General features: G+C 43.0%; 1 protein-coding gene across 1 annotated transcript in view; it reads left to right on the top strand.

Annotated features, from left to right (window-relative positions):
* The first annotated feature begins 9,495 nt into the window (after positions 1-9,495).
* The window catches only part of LOC136777822 (uncharacterized), a 40,871-nt gene continuing 28,259 nt past the window's right edge, over positions 9,496-22,107 (top strand). Inside the window, exons 1-3 of the mRNA XM_066734412.1 lie at positions 9,496-14,725; positions 14,807-14,866; positions 15,058-15,182. Coding sequence (XP_066590509.1) covers positions 9,496-14,725; positions 14,807-14,866; positions 15,058-15,182 — 5,415 coding nt within the window. The remainder of the gene's footprint in view (positions 14,726-14,806; positions 14,867-15,057; positions 15,183-22,107) is intronic.

Below are 22,107 nucleotides of genomic sequence, written 5' to 3'. Positions count from 1 at the left end.
ACCCCATGTGACCAACCCTAGTCATATATAAGTACTCAATAACCCCATGTGACCCACCCTAGTCCTATATAAGTACTCAATGACCTAATTTGACCCACCCTAGTCGTATATAAGTACTCAATAACTCCATGTGACCCAACCTAGTCCTATATAAGTACTCAATAATCCCATGTGACCCACGCTAGTCCTATATAAGTATTCAATGACCCCATGTGACCCACCCTAGTTCTATATAAGTACTCAATGACCCCATGTGACCCATCCTAGAACTATATAAGTACTCAATGTCCCCAGGTGACCCACTATAGTCCTATATTAGTGCTCAATGACCCCATGTGACCCACGCTAGTCCTATATAAGTACTCAATGACCCCATGTGACCCACCCTAGTTCTATATAAGTACTCAATGACCCCAGCTGACCCACCCTAGTCATATATTAGTGCACTATCACCCCATGTGACCCACCCTAGTCCTATATATGTAGTCAATGACCCCATGTGACTCACCCTAGTCCTATATATGTACACAATGACCCCATGTGACCCACGCTAGTCCTATAAAGGGACTCAATGACAACATGTGACCCACCCTAGTCCTATATAAGTACTCAATAAATCCATGTGACCACCCTAGTCCTATATAAGTATACAATGACCTAATGTGACCCACCCTAGTCCTATATAAGTACTCAATGACCCCATGTGACTCATCCTAGTCTTATATAAGTACTCAATGACCCCAGATGACCCACCCTAGTCCTATATTAGTGCTCAATGGCCACATCTGTCCCACCCTAGTCCTATATATGTACTCAATGACCCCATGTGACCCACCCTAATCCTATATATGTACACAATGACCCCATGTGACCCACCCCAGTACTATATAATTACTCAATCACCCCATGTGACCCACCCTAGTCCTATATAAGTACTCAATGACCCCATGTGACCCACGCTAGTCCTATATAAGTATTCAATGACCCTATGTGACCCACCCTAGTCCTATATAAGTACTCAATGACCCCATGTGACCTACCCTAGTCCTATATAAGTACTCAATGACCTAATTTGACCCACCCTTGTCCTATATAAGTACTCAATGACCACATGTGACCCACCCTAGTCCTATATAAGTACTCAATGACCCTATGTGACCAACCCTAGTCCTATATAAGTACTCAATGACCTATTGTGACCCACCCTAGTCCTATATAAGTACTCAATAACTCCATGTGACCCACCCTAGTCTTATATAAGTACTCAATGACCCTATGTGACCCACGCTAGTCCTATATAAGTATTCAATGACCCCATGTGACCCACCCTAGTAATATATAAGTACTCAATGACCCCATGTGACCTACCCTAGTCCTATATAAGTACTCAATGACCCCATGTGACACACGCTAGTCCTATATGAGTACTCAATGAACCCATGTGACCCACCCTAGTTCTATATACGTACTCAATGACCCCAGGTGACCCACCCTAGTCATATATTAGTGCTCTATGACCCCATGTGACCCACCCTAGTCCTATATATGTAGTCAATGACTCCATGTGACCCACCCTAGTCCTATATATGTACACAATGACCACATGTGACCCACGCTAGTCCTATATATGTACTCAATGACCCTATGTGACCCACGCTAGTCCTATATAAGTATTCAATGACCCCATGTGACCCACCCTAGTCCTATATAAGTACTCAATGACCCCATGTGACCTACCCTAGTCCTATATAAGTACTCAATGACCCCATGTGACACACGCTAGTCCTATATGAGTACTCAATGACCCCATGTGACCCACCCTAGTTCTATATACGTACTCAATGACCCCAGGTGACCCACCCTAGTCATATATTAGTGCTCTATGTCCCCATGTGACCCACCCTAGTCCTATATATGTAGTCAATGACTCCATGTGACCCACCCTAGTCCTATATAAGTACTCAATGACCCCATGTGACCCACCCTAGTCATATATATGTACACAATGACCCCATGTAACCCACGCTAGTCCTATATAAGTACTCAATGACCCCATGTGACCCACCCTAGTCCTATATAAGTACTCAATAACCCCATGTGACCCACCCTAGTCCTATATAAGTACTCAATGACCTAATGTGGCCCACCCTAGTCCTATATAAGTACTCAATAACTCCATGTGACCCACCCTGGTCCTATATAAGTACTCAATGACCACATGCGACCCACGCTAGTCTTATATAAGTACTCAATGACACCATGTGACCACCCTAGTCCTATATAAGTACACAATGACGCCTTGTGACCCACACTAGTCCTATATAAGTACTCAATGACCCCATGTGACCCACCCTAGTCCTATATAAGTACTCAATGACCTAATGTGACCCACCCTAGTCCTATATAAGTATTCAATGACCCTATGTGACCCACCCTAGTCCTATATAAGTACTCAATGACCCCATGTGAGCTACCCTAGTCCTATATAAGTACTCAATGACCCCATGTGACCCACGCTAGTCCTATATGAGTACTGAATGACCCCATGTGACCCACCCTAGTTCTATATAAGTACTCAATGACCCCAGGTGACACACCCTAGTCATATATTAGTGCTCTATGACCCCATGTGACCCACCCTAGTCCTATATATGTAGTCAATGACACCATGTGACTCATCCTAGTCCTATATAAGTACTCAATGACCCCAGGTGACCCACCCTAGTCCTATATTAGTGCTCAATGACCCCATGTGACCCACCCTAGTCCTATATAAGTACTCAATGACCTAATTTGACCCACCCTTGTCCTATATAAGTACTCAATGACCTATTGTGACCCACCCTAGTCCTATATAAGTACTCAATAACTCCATGTGACCCACGCTAGTCCTATATAAGTATTCAATGACCCTATGTGACCCACCCTAGTCCTATATAAGTACTCAATGACCCCATGTGACCTACCCTAGTCCTATATAAGTACTCAATGACCCCATGTGACCCACGCTAGTCCTATATGAGTACTCAATGACCCCATGTGACCCACCCTAGTTCTATATAAGTACTCAATGACCCCAGGTGACCCACCCTAGTCCTATATTAGTGCTCAATGACCCCATGTGACCCACCCTAGTCCTATATAAGTACTCAATGACCTAATTTGACCCACCCTTGTCCTATATAAGTACTCAATGACCTATTGTGACCCACCCTAGTCCTATATAAGTACTCAATAACTCCATGTGACCCACGCTAGTCCTATATAAGTATTCAATGACCCTATGTGACCCACCCTAGTCCTATATAAGTACTCAATGACCCCATGTGACCTACCCTAGTCCTATATAAGTACTCAATGACCCCATGTGACCCACGCTAGTCCTATATGAGTACTCAATGACCCCATGTGACCCACCCTAGTTCTATATAAGTACTCAATGACCCCATGTGACCTACCCTACTGCTATATAAGTATTCAATGACCCCATGTGACCCACCCTAATCCTATATAAGTACTCAATGACCCCATGTGACCCATCCTAGTCTTATATAAGTACTCAATGACCCCAGGTCAGCCACCCTAGTCCTATATAAGTACTCAATGAACCCATGTGGCCCATCCTAGTCCTATATAAGTACTCAATGACCCCAGGTGACCCACCATAGTCCTATATTAGTGCTCAATGACCCCATGTGACCCACCCTATTCCTATATATGTAGTCAATGACCCCATGTGACCCACCCTAGTCCTATATAAGTACTCAATAACCCCATGTGACCCACCCTAGTCCTATATAAGTACTCAATGACCTAATGTGGCCCACCCTAGTCCTATATAAGTAATCAATGACCACATGTGACCCACGCTAGTCCTATATAAGTATTCAATGACCCTATGTGACCCACCCTAGTCCTATATAAGTACTCAATGACCCCATGTGACCTAACCTAGTCCTATATAAGTACTCAATGATCCCATGTGACCCACGTTAGTCCTATATGAGTACTCAATGACCCCATGTGACCCACCCTAGTTCTATATAAGTACTCAATGACCCCAGGTGACCCACCCTAGTCCTATATTAGTGCTCAATGACCCCATGTGACCCACCCTAGTCCTATATAAGTACTCAATGACCTAATTTGACCCACCCTTGTCCTATATAAGTACTCAATGACCTATTGTGACCCACCCTGGTCCTATATAAGTACTCAATGACCACATGCGACCCACGCTAGTCTTATATAAGTACTCAATGACACCATGTGACCACCCTAGTCCTATATAAGTACACAATGACGCCTTGTGACCCACACTAGTCCTATATAAGTACTCAATGACCCCATGTGACCCACCCTAGTCCTATATAAGTACTCAATGACTTAATGTGACCCACCCTAGTCCTATATAAGTATTCGATGACCCTATGTGACCCACCCTAGTCCTATATAAGTACTCAATGACCCCATGTGAGCTACCCTAGTCCTATATAAGTACTCAATGACCCCATGTGACCCACGCTAGTCCTATATGAGTACTGAATGACCCCATGTGACCCACCCTAGTTCTATATAAGTACTCAATGACCCCAGGTGACACACCCTAGTCATATATTAGTGCTCTATGACCCCATGTGACCCACGCTAGTCCTATATAAGTACTCAATGACCCCATGTGACCAACCCTAGTCATATATAAGTACTCAATAACCCCATGTGACCCACCCTAGTCCTATATAAGTACTCAATGACCTAATTTGACCCACCCTAGTCGTATATAAGTACTCAATAACTCCATGTGACCCAACCTAGTCCTATATAACTACTCAATGATCCCATGTGACCCACGCTAGTCCTATATAAGTATTCAATGACCCCATGTGACCCACCCTAGTTCTATATAAGTACTCAATGACCCCATGTGACCCATCCTAGAACTATATAAGTACTCAATGTCCCCAGGTGACCCACTATAGTCCTATATTAGTGCTCAATGACCCCATGTGACCCACGCTAGTCCTATATAAGGACTCAATGACCCCATGTGACCCACCCTAGTTCTATATAAGTACTCAATGACCCCAGCTGACCCACCCTAGTCATATATTAGTGCACTATCACCCCATGTGACCCACCCTAGTCCTATATATGTAGTCAATGACCCCATGTGACTCACCCTAGTCCTATATATGTACACAATGACCCCATGTGACCCACGCTAGTCCTATAAAGGGACTCAATGACAACATGTGACCCACCCTAGTCCTATATAAGTACTCAATAAATCCATGTGACCACCCTAGTCCTATATAAGTACTCAATGACCTAATGTGACCCACCCTAGTCCTATATAAGTACTCAATGACCCCATGTGACTCATCCTAGTCTTATATAAGTACTCAATGACCCCAGATGACCCACCCTAGTCCTATATTAGTGCTCAATGGCCACATCTGTCCCACCCTAGTCCTATATATGTACTCAATGACCCCATGTGACCCACCCTAATCCTATATATGTACACAATGACCCCATGTGACCCACCCCAGTACTATATAATTACTCAATCACCCCATGTGACCCACCCTAGTCCTATATAAGTACTCAATGACCCCATGTGACCCACGCTAGTCCTATATAAGTATTCAATGACCCTATGTGACCCACCCTAGTCCTATATAAGTACTCAATGACCCCATGTGACCTACCCTAGTCCTATATAAGTACTCAATGACCCCATGTGACTCATCCTAGTCCAATAGAAGTACTCAATGACCCCAGGTGACCCACCCTAGTCCTATATTAGTGCTCAATGACCCCATGTGACCCACCTTAGTCCTATATTAGTGCTCAATGACCCCATGTGACCCACCCTAGTCCTATATAAGTACTCAATGACCTCATCTGTCCCACCCTAGTCCTATATATGTACTCAATGACCCCATGTGACCCACCCTAATCCTATATATGTACACAATGACCCCATGTGACCCACCCCAGTACTATATAATTACTCAATCACCCCATGTGACCCACCCTAGTCCTATATAAGTACTCAATGACCCCATGTGACCCACCCTAGTCCTATATAAGTACACAATGACCCCATGTGACCCACGCTAGTCCTATATAATTACTCAATCACCCCATGTGACCCACCCTAGTCCTATATAAGTACTCAATGACCCCATGTGACTCATCCTAGTCCTATATAAGTACTCAATGACCCCAGGTGACCCACCCTAGTCCTATATTAGTGCTCAATGACCCCATGTGACCCAACCTAGTCCTATATAAGTACTCAATGACCTAATTTGACCCACCCTTGTCCAATATAAGTACCCAATGACCACATGTGACCCACCCTAGTCCTATATAAGTACTCAATGACCCTATCTGACCAACCCTAGTCCTATATAAGTACTCAATGACCTATTGTGACCCACCCTAGTCCTATATAAGTACTCAATAACTCCATGTGACCCACCCTAGTCCTATATAAGTACTCAATGACCCTATGTGACCCACCCTAGTCCTATATAAGTACTCAATAACTCCATGTGACCCACCCTAGACCTATATAAGTAATCAATGACCCCATGTGACCCACGCTAGTCCTATATAAGTATTCAATGACCCTATGTGACCCACCCTAGTCCTATATAAGTACTCAATGACCCCATGTGACCTACCCTAGTCCTATATAAGTACTCAATGACCCCATGTGACCCACGCTAGTCCTATATAAGTATTCAATGACCCTATGTGACACACCCTAGTCCTATATAAGTACTCAATGACCTAATGTGACCCACCATAGTCCTATATAAGTACTCAATGACCCCATGTGAGCTACCCTAGTCCTATATAAGTACTCAATGACCCCATGTGACCCACGCTAGTCCTATATGAGTACTGAATGACCCCATGTGACCCAACCTAGTTCTATATAAGTACTCAATGACCCCATGTGACCCACCCTAGTTCTATATAATTACTCAATCACCCCATGTGACCCACCCTAGTCCTATATAAGTACTCAATGACCCCATGTGACCCACGCTAGTCCTATATAAGTATTCAATGACCCTATGTGACCCACCCTAGTCCTATATAAGTACTCAATGACCCCATGTGACCTACCCTAGTCCTATATAAGTACTCAATGACCTAATTTGACCCACCCTTGTCCTATATAAGTACTCAATGACCACATGTGACCCACCCTAATCCTATATAAGTACTCAATGACCCTATGTGACCAACCCTAGTCCTATATAAGTACTCAATGACCTATTGTGACCCACCCTAGTCCTATATAAGTACTCAATAACTCCATGTGACCCACCCTAGTCTTATATAAGTACTCAATGACCCTATGTGACCCACGCTAGTCCTATATAAGTATTCAATGACCCCATGTGACCCACCCTAGTCCTATATAAGTACTCAATGACCCCATGTGACCTACCCTAGTCCTATATAAGTACTCAATGACCCCATGTGACACACGCTAGTCCTATATGAGTACTCAATGACCCCATGTGACCCACCCTAGTTCTATATACGTACTCAATGACCCCAGGTGACCCACCCTAGTCATATATTAGTGCTCTATGACCCCATGTGACCCACCCTAGTCCTATATATGTAGTCAATGACTCCATGTGACCCACCCTAGTCCTATATATGTACACAATGACCCCATGTGACCCACGCTAGTCCTATATATGTACTCAATGACCCCATGTGACCCACTCTAGTCATATAAAAGTACTCAATAACCCCATGTGACCCACCCTAGTCCTATATAAGTACTCAACAACTCCATTTGACCCACCCTAGTCCTATATAAGTACTCAATGACCCCATGTGACCCACGCTAGTCCTATATAAGTATTCAATGACCCCATGTGACCCACCCTAGTCCTATATAAGTACTCAATGACCCCATGTGACCCATCCTAGTATTATATAAGTACTCAATGACCCCAGGTGACCCACCCTAGTCCTATATTAGTGCTCAATGACCCCATGTGACCAACCCTAGTCCTATATATGTACTCAATGACCGCAGGTGACCCACCCTAGTCATATATTATTGCTCTATGACCCCATGTGACCCACCCTAGTCCTATATATGTACACAATGACCCCATGTGACCCACCCTAGTCCTATATAAGTGCTCAATAACCCCATGTGACCCACCCTAGTCCTATATAAGTACTTAATGACCCCATGTGACTCATCCTAGTCCTATATAAGTACTCAATGACCCCAGGTCAGCCACCCTAGTCCTATAAAAGTACTCAATGACCCCAGGTGACCCACCCTAGTCCTATATTAGTGCTCAATGACCCCATGTGACCAACCCTAGTCCTATATATGTACTCAATGACCCCATGTGACCCACCCTAATTCTATATATGTACACAATGACCCCATGTGACCAACGCTAGTCTTATATAAGTACTCAATGACCACATGTGACCCACCCTAGTACTATATAAGTACTCAATGACACCATGTGACCCACCCTAGTCCTATATAAGTACTCAATGGCCCCAGGTCAGCCACCCTAGTCCTATATAAGTACTCAATGACCCCATGTGACCCACCCTTGTCCTATATAAGTACTCAATTACCCCATGTGACCCACCCTAGTCCTATATAAGTACTCAATGACCGCATGTGACCCACCCTTGTCCTATATAAGTACTCAATGACCACATGTGACCCACCCTAGTCCTATATAAGTACTCAATGACCCTATGTGACCAACCCTAGTCCTATATAAGTACTCAATGACCTATTGTGACCCACCCTAGTCCTATATAAGTACTCAATAACTCCATGTGACCCACCCTAGTCCTATATAAGTACTCAATGACCCTATGTGACCCACGCTAGTCCTATATAAGTATTCAATGACCCCATGTGACCCACCCTAGTTGTTAGGAATTATTTTCGCGATGGTTGAACCAATCAGTATGCGCTATAAATTGTGGCGGAAAAATTCTGCCTGATTGGTTTGGGAGCGTTTTCTGAGCGCATGCGCATTGATTACTGTGAGTGGGGGCTTGGGTCAGTTACCGAGATGCGAGGATTGACTGATTAATTAGTCCTTTGTCTCAGGTTCGTTGTATTGTAACGCGAGTTAATTTGTTTTGTATTAACAGAAAAAATATATAAAAAAAATAAAATCATTAACAAAATAAAACCAGCTAATTTATTTGTGACTATCCGGAAAGTGATAGAAGGTAGTGCTCAAACCGGAATCAACGAATTATTGGCTGTGAGTGGAGTAAGTAATAAAAATTTGCTCGATTAAATAACATTTTGTTGGTCCTTCGAGCCGGATCCGAACCGGCGACCTATGGATGCTGCATTTCTTTCTTTTTTTTTGGAACATTAAGGTTAGTCTTAGTACTTGTTGTTTGCGTTAAACTAATCAAGATAGAGAAGAGTTGAATTTGAAGTTATCAGTTAAAATGTCGGTCATGAGTGACCTCCCAACATTAAGAAGGCAAAGAGCCGCCTTAAAAGGGGCATGCACCCGAATAGCTAACTATATAGATGGATGCGGGGAGTTAACCGCTGCGGTAGTTGCTAATATTGAAGAAAGAAGGATTATGCTAGAGAAATATTTTAGTGAATATCAAAATGTACAAACTTCTTTAGAGCAATTAGATGAGGAAAATGAAATAGGTGATAGAGTAAAATTTGAAGAAAGTTATTTTGAAATATCTGCGAAAATAAGGGAAAAGCTGGGATCAATGAAGGGTAGTACCAGTACAACGAGCACGATAGCAAGAGAAGCTCCGGTTGAAATCGGAAATGGATCTGCCTCTGTAAGATTGCCAAAAATTAATTTGGTTACGTTTGCTGGGGGTTATGAGGATTGGTTTCCGTTCGCAAACGCTTTCAAATCATTAATACACGTAAACATGACATTGAGCGACCTTCAAAAATTACAATATTTACGTTCCTCGTTATCTGGCGAGGCCGCTGAATTGATAGAATCGTTGGAATTATCGGAAGGTAATTACGCGATAGCTTGGGACCTTTTGAGGACACGGTATGACAACAAACGTATTATTGTAAGAAATCACATTCATTCAATATTTGAATTACCGGTAATGCTGGAGGAAAATGCGCGCCAATTAAGACAAATAACAGATGGGGCCGCTAGACACATAAATGCATTAAAGGCGTTAGAATGTCCTACCGAGCATTGGGATCAGTTACTAATATACATTTTATCGTCAAAATTGGACCCAATAACATCTAGAGAATGGGGGGTAGCTTTAACCACTACAGAATTACCAGAATTTAGGCAATTTATATCCTTTTTGCGATTGCGCTGTGAGATTCTTGAAGGGGTATCTAAAAACCCAGTTGTGAGCAAAAGAGTAGGTGACATTGAAATCAACGCTTCTATAGATCCCAAACGTAGAAGGAAAACGGTTATATCATTGACCACGAACGATCAAAATCAGCATGATAATAAGATTGGAAATCAAATAAATAAGGCTCAAATGAGAAATTCGAAATGTTATTTTTGTCAAGGCAAACACGTTATTTATTTTTGCGACAAATTTAAGGCCTTACCGATTATTCAACGCATAAATGAGATTCGAAAACGTAAAATATGCTTCAATTGTCTAAAGTCTACCGATCACGTTAGTAGAGATTGTAAGTCAGGGAGTTGTAGGAATTGTAAGGCCAAACATAATACATTGTTGCATCGAGGCCCTGGGGATTCAGTTAAACAGATACCTCTTAGATCGGAGGAGGAAAGAGTTACGGTAGCGGATTTTTCTAATACATCCGCTCCAATTTGTCAAACTCAAATAGCTAAGGGTGTAAACCAGATCATGTTGTCTACGGCGTTAATCAATGTGCTGGATAAACGGGGCAAGATTCAAAGGGCCAGAGTGCTCCTTGATTCCGGTTCCCAAATTAACCTGATAACCAAGAGCTTTGCAAGGAAATTGGGGATTGAATCAAAGGGCGTTAACATATCCATACGTGGAGTAAATGGATTTTGTTGTCCCGTAACTGAAATGACCAAAGTGGAATTAAGGTCGCGATTAAATTCATATGATACGATCATCGAATGTTTCATAACAGAAAGAATTACAGAAAAAATTCCTTGTTGTACAATAGCTACAGAAACTTATAAATTGCCGCGTAATATACGTTTAGCAGATCCGACTTTCAATGTTTCCGGTGAGGTTGATATGCTCATAGGAGCAGAAGTGTTTTGGACGCTACTTTGCGTTGGACAAATTCACGCAACACCAAATCATCCAATGCTCCAGAAAACGAGGCTCAGTTGGATACTTGCCGGACGTTCGATAGGAAGCATTCCTACGAAAGGAAAATTACAAGCTTGCCATGTCAGTACTTCCTATAAGGAACTTAATAGTGCTATAAAAAAATTTTGGCACATTGAAGAGTTAGAATCGACATCGGCTAAGCCGAAGGTTACTAGCGAAGAAAAAATGTGCGAAATCCATTTTGTTGAAAACACTTACCGCGATGCTGAAGGTCGGTTTGTAGTCAAATTGCCCATAATTAAAGACGGATTAAAGAAATTGGGAGATTCAAGAGTAATAGCTCACAAAAGATTAACTAATTTAGAAAGAAGGTTAGATAGAATTCCGGAATTACGTTATAAATATAACGAGTTTATGCATGAATATATTACCCTAGGTCATATGAAATTAATAAATATGATCTCTGAGAAGAATGACCAGGGCTACTATATGCCTCACCATTGCATTACCAAATCAAATGGGCAAGGATTTAGAGTAGTGTTCGACGCATCATGTCCTAGCGCTTCAGGAGTATCATTGAATGATATATTGGTCACAGGACCAGTGATTCAACAAGATTTATTGTCGATATTACTTAGATTTCGATTACCTTTCTATGTTATCACGGCTGACATAATAAAAATGTACCGGCAAATAATGGTAGATCCGAAACAAACATCCCTACAACGAATATTGTGGAGAGAAACTCCCAGTAGCTCCGTAAGGACCTACGAGTTGGCAACAGTAACATACGGCACCTCCCCTGCTTCATTCCTAGCAACAAGATGCCTAAAACAATTGGCAATTGAGAATTCAAATGCATTTCCTATTGGCTCTAAATGTTTAAGTCGTGACTTTTATATGGACGACCTCCTAACGGGAGCTGACTCCATAAACGAAATCAAGATTATCCGAAAGGAAATTGTTGATATATTAAAAAAGGGGCACTTCGAATTAAGTAAATGGTCATCCAATGTAGCAGACATATGTAGCAATGAGAAGGCCGACTTAATAGAATTAAACGGACAATGTGACTCGCGAATATTAGGAATTTACTGGAACCCAAAGCAGGATACACTTCATTTTAAGCATAGCGGTTTCTCAATAGAAGCTCGCTCCACTAAGCGCGGGATTTTATCTGAAATATCAAAATTGTTCGATCCGCTAGGGCTGTTGGGACCAGTTTTCATAACTGTCAAACTCATAATGCAGGAACTTTGGAGGGATAACTTAGCTTGGGACGAATCAGTACCTCTTTATATAGACACTCGTTGGAATGCGTGGCGGTCACAAATCGGAAGCATACAGCAGCTATCCATACCACGGTGTGTAAAATATAAACATGCAACAGGGTTGCAAATTCATGGATTTGCTGATGCAAGTGAACGAGCTTACGGAGCTTGCGTGTATATTCGATGTCGCGCTTACGATGGCACCGTTGGAACTGAATTGCTATGTTCCAAGTCGAGAGTCGCGCCATTACGGGCTATTTCACTACCACGATTAGAGCTGTGTGCTGCCGTGATGCTTGCCAAATTGGTGGAAAAGATAACTCAATCCTTAGATATTAACGAAGAATCAGTGATTCTTTGGTGTGACTCTACAATTACTCTGAATTGGATACATTCCGAATCTCGAACATGGTCAACCTTTGTGGCTAACCGAGTAGGAGAAATTCAAGAATTGACAAGTAGTTATAAGTGGAGACATGTTCCCACAACTGATAACCCGGCCGATCTTGTATCACGCGGGATAGAGCCTGCATTATTGAAACTGTCAAGTTTGTGGTGGCATGGACCGACATTTCTAACTCAAAATGAGAAAGAATGGCCGAGTTCTAACTTTACTAAGGACTCTATAAGCGTGCCAGAACGAAGGATTGAAAGAAATCTGTTAGCAACAACTGTGTCATCCTTGATAGACTCGTTAATTATGGCATACTCTAATGTTGACAAACTTTTGAGAGTTGTGTCGTATTGTGCCCGAGTTGCTTTACCTAACAAGGATAAGCCAAGTACGATAACTATATCCATTAAAGAGATAAGAAGGACTCTTCGAATTTTTGTTAAATTAATTCAGGGGCAGCATTTTGCAATCGAGTATCGGAATTTAAAACAAGGTTTGACGATCAAGGGGTCAAGTAAATTGATATCCTTGAACCCATTTCTTGATAGTGAGAATCTTATTCGAGTAGGAGGCCGTTTAAGAAACTCGTTGTTAGATTATGACGCAAGGCATCCACTAGTCTTGCCTCGAAATAATAAATTTACAGAGTTAATTATAAAAAAGGAGCATATATCACACCTCCACGCGGGGGTTCAAGGTACGATGGCTGCAGTGCGCCGTAGATACTGGCCCATCGGACTACGTACGAGCGTAAAGAAGGTGTTACGCTCTTGCATAGTTTGCTTTAAGTGCAAACCTTCGACATCGGAAGCAATTATGGGGGACTTACCTTCTACCAGGGTAAGAGTTTCCAGGCCATTTTTAATTACCGGTGTAGACTATGCTGGACCAATTAACATTCGTGAAGGCAAAAGACGAAACGCCAAGTTGCATAAGGCTTACGTAGCGATTTTTGTATGTTTTGTCACAAAGGCTTGCCATATTGAAGTGGTAAGCGATTTGACATCACAGTGTTTTTTAGCAGCTTTAAAACGCTTCATATCACGAAGAGGAAGACCGAGTCAGATTTGTTCTGATAACGGGACAACCTTTGTCGGAGCTTACAATCAGCTCAAGAATGTTTATCGTTTCATAAAGGAACAAAATGTTCAAGATGAAGTGAAACAGTATTTAAGTGATTTAGAAATTGAATGGAAATTCATACCTCCGTATGCCCCGCATGTTGGCGGTTTATGGGAGGCGGCGGTAAAATCATGTAAATACCATATGTATAGAATCATGGGAAATGCCCATTTAACCTATGAAGAGGTTCAAACGATCTTATGCGAGATAGAAGCAATCCTAAATTCCCGACCGATAACGCCATTAAGCGATGATCCAAATGACCTGTCGTGTATAACTCCTGGGCATTTTCTGATTGGTTCGCGTCTTGATGATTTCCCTAATGTGGACATAACCGAGGAAAAAGAAGGTCGTCTGATACGCTGGCAACGAGTGGAAAGAATGCGTCAACACTTCTGGCGACGATGGAGCTCTGAATATCTCTGTCAACTGCAGCAAAGGTGGAAATGGCAAATAAGCAAAGGAATTCCGCCTAAAATCAACGATATGTTTCTTATCCGTCAGCCTGGTGTACATCCTCTTCACTGGCAACTAGGAAGAATAGAACAAATTCACCCTGGTCCAGATGGCGTAGTTCGCACCGCAACCATCCGTCATCAAAATGGGAGTATGGTTAGATCATTAACCAAATTAGCCATTCTTCCGATTGATCGTAATTAAATTTAAATAACGATAAACCACTGTTATTGTTTTAAGTATATCATAAAATGTAAAGCGAATTATATAATTGAAGCTTATCGCTTCAAGGGGGGCAATGTGTTAGGAATTATTTTCGCGATGGTTGAACCAATCAGTATGCGCTATAAATCGTGGCGGAAAAATTCTGCCTGATTGGTTTGGGAGCGTTTTCTGAGCGCATGCGCATTGATTACTGTGAGTGGGGGCTTGGGTCAGTTACCGAGATGCGAGGATTGACTGATTAATTAGTCCTTTGTCTCAGGTTCGTTGTATTGTAACGCGAGTTAATTTGTTTTGTATTAACAGAAAAAATATATAAAAAAAATAAAATCATTAACAAAATAAAACCAGCTAATTTATTTGTGACTATCCGGAAAGTGATAGAAGGTAGTGCTCAAACCGGAATCAACGAATTATTGGCTGTGAGTGGAGTAAGTAATAAAAATTTGCTCGATTAAATAACACTAGTCCTATATAAGTACTCAATGACCCCATGTGACCTACCCTAGTCCTATATAAGTACTCAATGACCCCGTGTGACACACGCTAGTCCTACATGAGTACTCAATGACCCCATGTGATCCACCCTAGTTCTATATACGTACTCAATGACCCCAGGTGACCCACCCTAGTCATATATTAGTGCTCTATGACCCCATGTGACCCACCCTAGTCCTATATATGTAGTCAATGACTCCATGTGACCCACCCTAGTCCTATATATGTACACAATGACCCCATGTGACCCACGCTAATCCTATATATGTACTCAATGACCCCATGTGACCCACCCTAGTCATATAAAAGTACTCAATAACCCCATGTGACCCATCCTAGTCCTATATAAGTACTCAACAACTCCATTTGACCCACCCTAGTCCTATATAAGTACTCAATGACCCCATGTGACCCACGCTAGTCCTATATAAGTATTCAATGACCCCATGTGACCCACCCTAGTCCTATATAAGTACTCAATGACCCCATGTGTCCCATCCTAGTACTATATAAGTACTCAATGACCCCAGGTGACCCACCCTAGTCCTATATTAGTGCTCACTGACCCCATGTGACCAACCCTAGTCCTATATATGTACTCAATGACCGCAGGTGACACACCCTAGTCATATATTAGTGCTCTATGACCCCATGTGACCCACCCTAGTCCTATATATGTAGTCAATGAACCCATGTGACCCACCCTAGTCCTATATATGTACACAATAACCCCATGTGACCCACCCTAGTCCAATTAAGTACTCAATGACCTAATGTGACCCACCCTAGTCCTATATAAGTACTCAATGACCCCATGTGACCCACCCTAGTCCTATATAAGTACTCCATGACCCCATGTGACTCATCCTAGTCCTATAAAAGTACTCAATGACCCCAGGTGACCCACCCTAGTCCTATATTAGTGCTCAATGACCCCATGTGACCAACCCTAGTCCTATATATGTACTCAATGACCCCATTGGACCCACCCTAATCCTATATATGTACACATTGACCCCATGTGACCCACGCTAGTCTTATATAAGTACTCAATGACCACATGTGACCCACCCTAGTCCTATATAAGTACTCAATGACACCATGTGACCCACCCTAGTCCTATATAAGTACTCAATGACCCCAGGTCAGCCACCCTAGTCCTATATAAGTACTCAATGACCCCATGTGACCCACCCTTGTCATATATAAGTACTCAATTACCCCATGTGACCCACCCTAGTCCTATATTAGTGCTCAATGACCCCATGTGACCAACCCTAGTCCTATATATGTACTCAATGACCCCATGTGACCCACCCTAATCCTATATATGTACACATTGACCCCATGTGACCCACGCTAGTCTTATATAAGTACTCAATGACCACATGTGACCCACCCTAGTCCTATATAAGTACTCAATGACCGCATGTGACCGACCCTAGTCCTATATAAGTACTCAATAACTCCATGTGACCCACCCTAGTCCTATATAAGTACTCAATAACCCCATGTGACCCACGCTAGTCCTATATAAGTACTCAATGACCCCATGTGACCCACCCTAGTTCTATATAAGTACTCAATGACCCCAGCTGACCCACCCTAGTCATATATTAGTGCACTATCGCCCCATGTGACCCACCCTAGTCCTATATATGTTGTCAATGACCCCATGTGACCCACCCTAGTCCTATATATGTACACAATGACCCCATGTGACCCACGCTAGTCCTATAAAGGTACTCAATGACAACATGTGACCCACCCTAGTCCTATATAAGTACTCAATAACCCCATGTGACCACCCTAGTCCTATATAAGTACTCAATGACCTAATGTGACCCACCCTAGTCCTATATAAGTACTCAATAACCCCATGTGACCCACGCTAGTCCTATATAAGTACTCAATGACCCCAGGTGACCCACCCTAGTCCTATATTAGTGCTCAATGACCCCATCTGTCCCACCCCAGTACTATATAATTACTCAATCACCCCATGTGACCCACCCTAGTCCTATATATGTTGTCAATGACCCCATGTGACCCACCCTAGTCCTATATATGTACACAATGACCCCATGTGACCCACGCTAGTCCTATAAAGGTACTCAATGACCCCATGTGACACATCCTAGTCCTAAATAAGTACTCAATGACCCCAAGTGACCCACCCTAGTCCTATATTAGTGCTCAATGACCCCATGTGACCCACCCTAGTCCTATATATGTACTCAATGACCCCATGTGACCCACCCTAATCCTATATATGTACACAATGACCCCATGTGACCCACGCTAGTCCTATATAAGTACTCAATGACCCCATGTGACCCACCCTAGTCCTATATAAGAACTCTATGATTCCATGTGACCCACCCTAGTCCTATAAAAGTACTCAATGGTCCCATGTGACCCATCCTAGTCCTATATAAGTAATCAATGGCCCCATGTGACCCACTCTAGTCCTATATAAATACTCAATCACCCCATGTGACCCACCCTAGTCCTATATAAGTACTCAATGACCCCATGTGACTCATCCTAGTCCTATATAAGTACTCAATGACCCCAGGTGACCCACCCTAGTCCTATATTAGTGCTCAATGACCCCATGTGTCCCACCCTAGTCCTATATATGTACTCAATGACCCCATGTGACCCACCCTAATCCTATATATGTACACAATGACCCCATGTGACCCACGCTAGACCTAAATAAGTACTCAATGACCCCATGTGACCCACTCTAGTCCTATATAAATACTCAATGACCCCATGTGACCCACCCTAGTCCAAATAAGTACTCAATGACCTAATGTGACCCACCCTAGTCCTATATAAGTACTCAATGACCCCATGTGACCCACCCTAGTCCTATATAAGTACTCCATGACCCCATGTGACTCATCCTAGTCCTATAAAAGTACTCAATGACCCCAGGTGACCCACCCTAGTCCTATATTAGTGCACAATGACCCCATGTGACCAACCCTAGTCCTATATATGTACTCAATGACCCCATGTGACCCACCCTAATCCTATATATGTACACATTGACCCCATGTGACCCACGCTAGTCTTATATAAGTTCTCAATGACCACATGTGACCCACCCTAGTCCTATATATGTACTCAATGACCCCATGTGACCAACCCTAGTCATATATAAGTACTCAATAACCCCATGTGACCCACCCTAGTCCTATATAAGTACTCAATGACCTAATTTGACCCACCCTAGTCCTATATAAGTACTCAATATCTCCACGTGACCCAACCTAGTCCTATATAAGTACTCAATGATCCCATGTGACCCACGCTAGTCCTATATAAGTATTCAATGACCCCATGTGACCCACCCTAGTTCTATATAAGTACTCAATGACCCCATGTGACTCATCCTAGTCCTATATAAGTACTCAATGACCCCAGGTGACCCACCCTAGTCCTATATTAGTGCTCAATGACCCCATGTGACCCACCCTAGTCCTATATAAGTACTCAATGACCTATTGTGACCCACCCTAGTCCTATATAAGTACTCAATAACTCCATGTGACCCACCCTAGTCCTATATAAGTACTCAATGACCCTATGTGACCCACGCTAGTCCTATATAAGTATTCAATGACCCCATGTGACCCACCCTAGTCCTATATAAGTACTCAATGACCCCATGTGACCTACCCTAGTCCTATATAAGTACTCAATGACCCCATGTGACACACGCTAGTCCTATATGAGTACTCAATGACCCCATGTGACCCACCCTAGTTCTATATACGTACTCAATGACCCCAGGTGACCCACCCTAGTCATATATCAGTGCTCTATGACCCCATGTGACCCACCCAGTCCTATATATGTAGTCAATGACTCCATGTGACCCACCCTAGTCCTATATATGTACACAATGACCCCATGTGACCCACGCTAGTCCTATATATGTACTCAATGACCCCATGTGACCCACTCTAGTCATATAAAAGTACTCAATAACCCCATGTGACCCACCCTAGTCCTATATAAGTACTCAACAACTCCATTTGACCCACCCTAGTCCTATATAAGTACTCAATGACCCCATGTGACCCACGCTAGTTCTATATAAGTATTCAATGACCCCATGTGACCCACCCTAGTCCTATATAAGTACTCAATGACCCCATGTGACCCATCCTAGTATTATATAAGTACTCAATGACCCCAGGTGACCCACCCTAGTCCTATATTAGTGCTCACTGACCCCATGTGACCAACCCTAGTCCTATATATGTACTCAATGACCGCAGGTGACCCACCCTAGTCATATATTAGTGCTCTATGACCCCATGTGACCCACCCTAGTCCTATATATGTAGTCAATGAACCCATGTGACCCACCCTAGTCCTATATATGTACACAATGACCCTATGTGACCCACCCTAGTCCAAATAAGTACTCAATGACCTAATGTGACCCACCCTAGTCCTATATAAGTACTCAATGACCCCATGTGACCCACCCTAGTCCTATATAAGTACTCCATGACCCCATGTGACTCATCCTAGTCCTATAAAAGTACTCAATGACCCCAGGTGACCCACCCTAGTCCTATATTAGTGCTCAATGACCCCATGTGACCAACCCTAGTCCTATATATGTACTCAATGACCCCATGTGACCCACCCTAATCCTATATATGTACACATTGACCCCATGTGACCCACGCTAGTCTTATATAAGTACTCAATGACCACATGTGACCCACCCTAGTCCTATATAAGTACTCAATGACACCATGTGACCCACCCTAGTCCTATATAAGTACTCAATGACCCCAGGTCAGCCACCCTAGTCCTATATAAGTACTCAATGACCCCATGTGACCCACCCTTGTCCTTTATAAGTACTCAATTACCCCATGTGACCCACCCTAGTCCTATATTAGTGCTCAATGACCCCATGTGACCAACCATAGTCCTATATATGTACTCAATGACCCCATGTGACCCACCCTAATCCTATATATGTACACATTGACCCCATGTGACCCACGCTAGTCTTATATAAGTACTCAATGACCACATGTGACCCACCCTAGTCCTATATAAGTACTCAATGACCGCATGTGACCGACCCTAGTCCTATATAAGTACTCAATAACTCCATGTGACCCACCCTAGTCCTATATAAGTACTCAATGACCTATTGTGACCCACCCTAGTCCTATATAAGTACTCAATAACTCCATGTGACCCACCCTAGTCCTATATAAGTACTCAATAACCCCATGTGACCCACGCTAGTCCTATATAAGTACTCAATGACCCCATGTGACCCACCCTAGTTCTATATAAGTACCCAATGACCCCAGCTGACCCACCCTAGTCATATATTAGTGCACTATCGCCCCATGTGACCCACCCTAGTCCTATATATGTTGTCAATGACCACATGTGACCCACCCTAGTCCTATATATGTACACAATGACCCCATGTGACCCACGCTAGTCCTATAAAGGTACTCAATGACAACATGTGACCCACCCTAGTCCTATATAAGTACTCAATAACCCCATGTGACCACCCTAGTCCTATATAAGTACTCAATGACCTAATGTGACCCACCCTAGTCCTATATAAGTACTCAATGACCCCATGTGACTCATCCTAGTCCTATATAAGTACTCAATGACCCCAGGTGACCCACCCTAGTCCTATATTAGTGCTCAATGACCCCATCTGTCCCACCCTAGTCATATATATGTACTCAATGACCCCATGTGACCCACCCTAATCCTATATATGTACACAATGACCCCATGTGACCCACCCCAGTACTATATAATTACTCAATCACCCCATGTGACCCACCCTAGTCCTATATAAGTACTCAATGACCCCATGTGACTCATCCTAGTCCTAAATAAGTACTCAATGACCCCAAGTGACCCACCCTAGTCCTATATTAGTGCTCAATGACCCCATGTGACCCACCCTAGTCCTATATATGTACTCAATGACCCCATGTGACCAACCCTAATCCTATATATGTACCCAATGACCCCATGTGACCCACGCTAGTCCTATATAAGTACTCAATGACCCCATGTGACCCACCCTAGTCCTATATAAGTACTCTATGATTCCATGTGACCCACCCTAGTCCTATATAAGTACTCAATGATCCCATGTGACCCATCCTAGTCCTATATAAGTACTCAATGGCCCCATGTGACCCACTCTAGTCCTATATAAATACTCAATCACCCCATGTGACCCACCCTAGTCCTATATAAGTACTCAATGACCCCATGTGACTCATCCTAGTCCTATATAAATACTCAATGACCCCAGGTGACCCACCCTAGTCCTATATTAGTGCTCAATGACCCCATGTGTCCCACCCTAGTCCTATATATGTACTCAATGACCCCATGTGACCCACCCTAATCCTATATATGTACACAATGACCCCATGTGACCCACGCTAGTCCTAAATAAGTACTCAATGACCCCATGTGACCCACTCTAGTCCTATATAAATACTCAATGACCCCATGTGACCCACCCTAGTCCTATATAAGTACTCAATGACCCCATGTGACTCATCCTAGTCCTATATATGTACTCAATGACCGCAGGTGACCCACCCTAGTCATATATTAGTGCTCTATGACCCCATGTGACCCACCCTAGTCCTATATATGTAGTCAATGAACCCATGTGACCCACCCTAGTCCTATATATGTACACAATGACCCCATGTGACCCACCCTAGTCCAAATAAGTACTCAATGACCTAATGTGACCCACCCTAGTCCTATATAAGTACTCAATGACCCCATGTGACCCACCCTAGTCCTATA

The sequence above is a fragment of the Prorops nasuta genome, unplaced genomic scaffold (genome assembly GCF_024137725.1).
Source record: "Prorops nasuta isolate Cenicafe-Biocafe unplaced genomic scaffold, Cenicafe_Pnas_1.2 PNAS00012, whole genome shotgun sequence".
In the NCBI taxonomy this organism is placed as follows: Eukaryota; Metazoa; Arthropoda; class Insecta; order Hymenoptera; family Bethylidae; genus Prorops; species Prorops nasuta.
The sequence above is the reverse complement of the archived record's forward strand: the minus strand, read 5'-3'. Positions and strand labels throughout refer to the sequence as shown.